This window comes from Dendrobates tinctorius, unplaced genomic scaffold, assembly GCF_039654945.1.
Source record: "Dendrobates tinctorius isolate UK_male_01 unplaced genomic scaffold, ASM3965494v1 ptg000084l, whole genome shotgun sequence".
NCBI lineage: Eukaryota > Metazoa > Chordata > Amphibia > Anura > Dendrobatidae > Dendrobates > Dendrobates tinctorius.
The window spans coordinates 42,381,914-42,390,323 of record NW_027361752.1 but is presented as its reverse complement, the minus strand read 5'-3'; the positions used below and the strand labels follow the sequence as shown (position 1 = coordinate 42,390,323).

Sequence of the window (8,410 nt, the reverse complement as noted above, 5' to 3'; positions counted from 1 at the left end):
CATGTCCTCCCTGGGGCGTATGACCGGTCCAGCTAAGATGTTGGCAGGAAAGTAAACATTTAATGTCTCGTAACGGATTACCAGAACATTCTTTGAAAAGTCTGACATCCGGCAGAGAGGTTTTTTTTGCAAGATACCAAATGTTCTATCCTGTTAATAGGAAGAAATATTTGTAATTTCTCTGCAAAATAGATGAAACTAAGAATTTCTTATCAGAAGTGTTTAGCTTTGCGGCTCAGGATGCTAAAAACTTCTACAGTCCCCAGCCTGCAACAAACTTGGGCAAGTCCCCAAGCCACAACTTTTGTAAGGTCCGTCATACAACGTGGGGACTACTAAGGGGCTACTAAACAGTGCTGGGGTCATCAAACGGTGTGCGGGCTATTGTGGGGCCTATCATAACTTGTGGATATTACTGTGGGGGCATCATATCGCTTGAGGGCATTATACTGTGTATAGGTGAGCTGTGAGGGCATCATACTGTGTAGAGGGGAGGTGTGGGGACATCATATTCTGTAGTGGAGAGCTGTGGGCCTTTTTAGTGATACTATCCTTATTGTCTGTCCAGCCTCTGTGTGAAGACTTCCATTGAAGGAGAACTCACCACGTCTCATGGAGGCCTGTTCTTCTCATTGGTCACCCTCAATGTAAAAAGTTTTTTCTAATATTTAATCAGTATCTTCTCTCTTCTCTCTTTACTTCTTCCCAAACAAATTACTGTACATTTCACATAAGGACAGTTGACTAACACCTGCCATGGTTGAGAATGAATCAGAGGGTATCTGTGGATTGCATAACAGATTGATGTTCCTCAAAACAAAATCATAAGCTTTACCTTATGTTCTAACCTTCTAAATGTTGCTAGATTGTATTTTTGCTTATTATCTCCTGTCTATAAAGTGCTACAAAAGCTATTAAATTATTATGTATAAATAAAGGCTTCAAACAAGAACATAATAATGAGCAAAATCAGATCTAAGCTATGTGATCTAATTAAGTAAAATGCAAAGTTCACTCATAGTTTTGTTAAACTTTTTTTTTAATTTGGTCAAAAACTAAACCGACAATAGTGCTACGCAGATAAGTTACTACAATAATCATCAAAATAAAATATGTTAAGCTTTCTTCATACAGCATTTAGAAAGTAAGAAAAATTAACATTTACAGTGCATGGGATCTGTGAATCTGTCATCTTACATTAGCATCCAACATGCAAATAGCACAAAAAAGTCAAAGCATAAAACAAATTATCTAATTTAAGGATTGAGAATAGGGTTCACCAAATCACAGTCTGAAAGAGCATCTTTCTTTTTGAAGGACCTAAAATGCCCGTCCATACATTGTATGTACTGCTAATTGTTTTCAAAGGATGCTGTGTAATACTTAATTTTCCCTGCGGAGGCGCTGTGGGGAAATTGAGCACATGCTGCCAGATTCCCTCAAAGTGTACTGAATGTTACAGGAGGTCCCAATAGCAGGACAACCAACAGGGCATCTATCTAACAAAAAGAGAGGCTTTAAAGCAGACACCCTTTATAATTGCCCCGAATGAATAAGATTACAATATCTCACTAAATAAAATTCAGTAAATTACAGTCAACATATCATAGCTAACAGTATAACAACCATGAACACAACCTCTAAAGGGTCTAATTAATTCAGCGCTGTTGTCAGGGTTTATCTGGTATTGCAACTAAAGGACCATGTGCACAATAGATAGATGTCGGCTGAACATTTGGCCAACAGCTATCTCTCCCGACTCTTCCACACAGAGGAACGCTCCTGTATTTTCTATGAGAGAGCCACAGCCAGACTCCTCTGATGGCAGCTTATCCCCTGAAGAACATAAGCATCGGCTCCTAATATTCCAAGGGCCGGATCTTTCTCTCCCCAGACATCATCTGTTAGGAGTGTCAGGAGGCCCCCATACACATTTGACTGTTGACTGATCCCGCAGGCTTGGCCAACATTAATCTAATGTGTATGGGGGACTTTAGCTTTATCTTAAAAAAATAAAAGCAGGTCAATGAAATATATCTGATATACCCCAATATTTTTGAATATGCATCACAAACAACATTCACAGCCTTCACGTAGATCTCCATTAGAACAACAATTTTCAATACTGCATAATACTGTAAATTAAGGATTATGAGAGTCCTAGACAGAACACTCTCAAACTTCAAAATCCCGTCCAGACCCTTGTAAAGTCCTTATAAAGTGCATTGCGCTAGGAAAAATACCATCAACGTCTATATGTACTCGCTTCTACGACTGAAGATTGGTCGCACTTCTGGTACACTTGTCAAACAGACCATCTCTCTGTCCATGGGGGGTGGTTTATAGTCACATTTGTCCTCCTGGCATACACACAAATATCTACATTTGCAATGGCAGCATAATATAATTCCTCCGATGAGGATAAAGACGATGGTTGGCCATGCCAAGAAGAGGGCTTCTCCCATCTCTATCCTCAATGCTCCACTACATACGGAAGAATCATACGCTTTTCTGAGGATGTTACTGGTGGTCCAGATAACAGGAATCACAATGAGGATGCTGCTCAAAATGTAGAGGATCCCAGACGTCAGTCGCATGCAGTGCCTGGTCACCTTGCCGTCTTCACAACATTTGCTCAGCAGAACGCTCACAAGTGAGCAGATGAAGGCAATAAATGTCATTGCAAGAGCGAAGCTCATCAAGATCCTTCCAGCTTTTAAGTCCATGGTCAGGGACACCTGGGATCCATAGTTGCCGCACTGCATGGACACTCTAGCTTGATTAACACAGGTTGACCACAAGCCATCCCACCGGCTGATCCAGACGCCATCGATGCGACCATTTATGCCATTGTTTTCGGCCAAGATAGACACCCTCCACTGAGGCATGATGGTAATGACCCAGGTGAGTATCATGCCAACAAAGCCGCAGATGATCCCAATGATCTGAATCAAGAACCAAGACATGTTTCTCCAAAGACCTGGGAACGTTCCTTCTGAGAAGACGTTGAGCTGAAGTTCTGGCACCCTGTTGTGTTTCAGTGTTAGAAGACTTGCCTGAAGCCGACAAATTTATAAATCCAGTCACGTGCGGCAAACAATGGGATAAATTACTGGAGTGTGACATAATCGCTGCTAATTACTACATACAGTAGACATTCATGTGCTGTGCAGCAGACTAAAAAAACCTGAAGTTGTTACTGCTTGCTTACGTATTACTACATGCTGATTCGGTGCACATTCCAACGTCACATGTTATGTAAAGAGCGCTTTCATTTCAATCGACTCCTTCCCGCCACTTATCATTTCACGACTTCACTTTTTCCTCCCCTTCTTCTAAGAGCAATAACTTTTTTTTATTCCCATTGACATAGCCATATGAGTGCTTGTTTTCTTTTTTCAGGACGAGTTGCAGTTTTAAATCAAATTTTTCATTTTGGCATATCATGTACTGAAAAACAGGAAAAGAAAATCCAAGTGAGATGAAAACAATGTAATTCTGCCATTAGTGTTTTGGGTTTTGCTTCATGGCATTCATTGTACCATAAAAATGACCTGGCAATATGATTTTTCAGGTCAGTACGATTACAGTGATATCAAACTTGCACTGATTTTTTTCCCTAAATTTTAGTAGTTAAAGAAAGATACTAAAATAAATAAAATAATTAATTACGGTATGTCATTTTATTTTTCCTTTGATGGAGATGTATAAGGGCTTATGTTTTGCGTGCCAAGCTGGATTTTGCATTGGTACCATTTCAGATTACATAAAATGTTTTGAGTGCCTCTCATTGCATTTTATTTGGGTCAAGTATTATGACCAATACTGGATTTCCATTTTATTTTTTGGCATTTAACACGTGGTTTAACTTTTTTTTTAGATTTTTTCAGAAGTGATGATATCAAATATTCTTATTTTCATTTTTTATTATTATTTCTTATTTTTTTAAAGTGTTTCAGACTTTACATATATACTAAATATTAAATATAGACATATCTTAAACATATAAATTTTATATTCGTGTATACACTGTTAGCGTGGGTGGTCACGAGCCGGAATCTCCAGGAGTGGACCCTCTGGACCGTGGCACCGAGGGGCCCCGGGCGAGCTCCCAGGTGGAACCGACCCCTATACAGGGACCGTTAGGAGCAGGCCCAGGGGTTCAAGTACCACGGTAGCCGGTACCGAGAGGGGCGGCTCAGAATGGACTGGAGTAGGAGTGCGGGACTGAAGTGTAGACTGTAAGGCTGGAATATGGAGAGATGGCTGGAGCGGAACACAGGAGACAGGACTGGAGTAGGACTGTAGGAGTGTGGATAGCTGGATGGAGCAGGAACACCGAAGGCTGGACTGGAGTAGGATGGAACAGGAACGCTGGTGCAGGACTGGAGTAGAACGGAACTGGGACACAGGAACAGGAACACAGGAACAGGACTGGAGTAGGATGGAACTGGAACACAGGAACAGGACTGGAGTGGGTTGGAACTGGAACACAGGAACAGGACTGGAGTAGGAAGGAACAGGAACACTGGAGCAGGACTGGAGTAGGACGGAGAATACTGCAGGGAACACAGGAGACAGGGCTGCGAGGCTGTTGCAAGAAACACCGCAGAAGGAACCGAGAGGCTGCAGAGAGCACAGGAGGAAGCAGGGCCCAGAGTGCAAGGTAACACAACGATCAGGCGAAGCGGCCTGATATAGCCCCGTCTGGTCTGCCATTGGTCCAAAGGTGCTTCCGGGTCAGGGCACAGCCGGAGCACAAGAAGCATCAGGGAGGCGTGGCCGCGGCCTATGGCGCATGCGCATTGCATGCAGAAATGACGTCGGCCGCGGGCCCGTCAGAGGTGATTGCCGTGGCCGTCGGGTGGAGAGAGGCTGAGGCATGGGAGCGGAGGCCAGCTGCGGCGTGGGAGCGGAGGCCGGGTGAGTATGACGGAGCGGTGTAACATATACACTGCTCAAAAAAATAAAGGGAACACTTAAACAACAGAATATAACTCCAACTAAATCAAACTTCTGTGAAATCAAACTGTGTTGCTATCAATGTGTCAAGAGTGAGAGAAAAGAGTTGCATTGACAATCCAACACAATGGGCAGCACTTTGAAGACATTTTAAAAGTGGTCATAAACTTGTAAATAACTCATGAGAGAATAAAGTAACGTTAAACCCAAGCACACCATTGCTTTTCTTGTGAAATTGTCAATAAGTTGGATGTGTCACATGACCCTCTTCCCATTGGAAAAAATAAACTTGGATCCAAAATGGCCGCCATGGTCACTACCCATCTTGAAAAGCTTCCCCCCTCCCATATACTAATGTGCCACAAACAGGAAGTTGATATCACCAACCATTCCCATTTTATTTAGGTGTATCCATATACATGGCCCATCCTGTATAAAAACTGATGCTATTTATTTCAACTCATATAAATACATATTCTTCATATATTCTGTGCATAAATATATACCTACAAATAATGTGCTATACATAAATATATACTGTCTAGAATTACATGCAAACATATACATCGTACATACACAAATACATTCATCTATACATGTAAAGGGTCCACACCTCGCCACGCTGCCTGATGTCAATATTACATTAGACGGATCACGTAATGCAGTTTACCCACTTTCACCAACGTGATGTTCCGCACCCCCTGGGTACATGTAAGGTCAGATTGGTACAGTTTTACAGAGACACCCCACTGTTCACATGGGCCCAGGGTGGCACCGGGAGTGAGAGGATGTGGCCCACACAGTCTCTGAAATGGCACGACACTCGCCCACAACCCTGACAGGCAGAGAGGCCCCTTTCACTAGCGCCAGTGGAACAACGCCTGGTCAGCCCGGTAGGACTGTCACCAGTACCTTCTTCAATACATGCCTGTTCCATTAACATGGCTATATTGGGCCAGAAACCAGACCCGGTAGCATGGAAAATTAAACCAAGAAATTAACTTATGAATTCATTGATCGAGATAAAAGAGCAGCCCAAGGTTAAATTATATTTAATCATCTTAAGGGCACACTATACAGATGAAGTACAACAGATGTAAGCACATGGATCAATTCAATTACAAGTGTAATATTTGATCATGCGTGCACAGGACCGCAGGGGGCATGGACTATCAGCTGGGTCCTAGGTCCTTCACAACAGGTTACTTGACATGACCCCCCTTTCGAAGTGGACCACATGCATCAGAGAGAGAGACCACATGGCTTTATACTAGCTTTAATCCCCTTTGGGTCCATCCCCTCCTATCCTCAGGGTTGAATCTAAATCCTCTCCCCTTTGAAGCCAAATTTCCCAAAACCTAAGAAAGATCATAAATCCTTTCTGGATGGTCGTAGGGTGGAAATTCTGGTTATCTGGTTTCTAGTAGCTGAAAATGTAACCAGTGTGTGACCAGGACGTACGATAAATCCTTATTCTCCTTATGAAATCATAGCTGACGCAAAAAAGTAGTTTAGACCTCATGATATCTACATGGCAAGCAAGCCTTTTGTTCTGAGCTGAGCTGCTCAAGGTGTGAGATTTGTCACTGAGAACCTTTGGACACTCGATCCCCCTGCTGCACCTACTGTAGGTGTTCATTTACAGCTGCTCTTAAGGGGTTTTCATAATCCCATGCCAAATAGGATACAAATGATTGACATGAAATTATATCTCTAATATTCTTCATACATACATAAATAGAATAAGTAAGAATCCAGACTCTTCCAGGAAACCACACGTGTTAGAGATAAGATAGAACTAATCACTAATTACAGCTAAGTCATGTTCCACACGACTTAGCTGTAATTAATGGACATGTCATCAGCTGCACAATATTTGTCATATTTTGTCCTAAGATAAACATTTGTCATTCCGCAGAGTTTTCTTTTCATCCTGTGCTCCTTATAGTTTCTGTTCAGTCATCCCTGGATAGATATCATCTTTGTGAAAGGCATCTCCAAGTTATAGAACTCTCTTACTCTAGAATATGAATGCAGAAGCTCTCTCTGCTTCTAGCGCAGCGGGAAGTCACAGCACAATATCAAACATATAACCGGCTGCATATAGGGGAGTCATTGGAAACTCCTGCACTTGTTCCAAGGTCACTATGAAAACTCTTGGAAGACGCTAGACACCCATTCACACATCCATATTTTCGGTCCAAGTTTTGTACAAAACTGACCGCACTTGGTGCAGTTTTATTTAGAAGGATGTTCAGATGGCTTAACAGACCGAAAAAATTGCAGCATGCACTAGTTTCATCTCGGGCTACGTACGTGAACAATAGAAAAAATTATGTGTAAAGCTTATAATATAGCTTTTATCCCCTTTCCGCCATGGACAATTTCCATTTTTTAATTTTCATTTTTTTCTCCCATTTTTCGGAGAGTTATAACTTCTCTATTTTTAAGTCTACATAGCCAAATAATGGCTTGTATTTTTGCATGAGTTGTACTTTTGAATGACACCATCAATTTTGAAAAATTCCAAGTTCAGCAAAATTGCAAAAATGTGCAATTCCATAATTGTTGCTTGGGTTTGTTATTTAATATATTCACTATATGGTAAATCTGACCTGACAATACGATTCTCCAGGTCAGTACGAGTGCGCAGATAACAAACATGTATAGTTGTTGTTTTTTTTTTAAGTGGTGAAAAAAAATTCAGAAATTTGTAAAAAAAAATTTGCTTGTGTCCCCATATTCCGAGACCTGTAACGTTCTAATTTTTCGGTATCTGGGGCTGGGTGAGGGCTTATTCTTTGCTCCCTGAGCTGATGTTTTTACTGATACCATTTTGGGGTCGCTACAATGTTTTGATCTCCTATTATTGCATTTTATTGCAATGTTGCTGCAGCCACAAAAAAACTTAATTCTGGCGATTTGATTTTTTTTCTCGTTGCGCCGTTTACCAATCACATTAGATTATTTTATGTTTTGATAGATCAGACTTTTTAGAACACAGCGATACCAAATATGAGTATTTTTTATTGCATTATTTCCCATGGGGCAAAAATTGGGGTGATTTAAACTTTGTAGGGTTTTTTTAATTTATTTTTTCACATTTTTAAAATCTCTTTTTTTCACTTTCTTCTGTATTTGTTAGTCCCCTTAAGGGACTTGAAGCTTGGATCGTCCAATCGCTTGTGCTATGCAAGGCTAAAATAGCAATCGCCTATGAACGACGAACACTGTTCACAGGGGGATCGTAGCGACCGACATGGGGGTCATCAACAGACGTCCGGCTGTCATGACAACCCATCAGCACCCCACAATCTCCACTAATGGCAATAGCAAGTCGCAGAGTAGCTGCAGGAAGCCATTCTTGGGCAGTCATCAGGTGTAATGGCTGGACCCAACAGATGTATCGGTTTTACAGACACTTCTATTCACTACATTTACATGGCAA

General features: G+C 41.5%; 1 protein-coding gene across 1 annotated transcript; it reads right to left on the bottom strand.

Annotated features, from left to right (window-relative positions):
* Nucleotides 1–2,028: 2,028 nt before the first annotated feature.
* On the bottom strand, nt 2,029–3,097 carry LOC141097523 (claudin-8-like). The gene has a single exon (XM_073584742.1). The coding sequence runs from the start codon at nt 2,964–2,966 to the stop codon at nt 2,253–2,255; it is 714 nt and encodes a 237-aa protein (XP_073440843.1). The 5' UTR covers nt 2,967–3,097; the 3' UTR covers nt 2,029–2,252.
* Nucleotides 3,098–8,410: the final 5,313 nt, after the last annotated feature.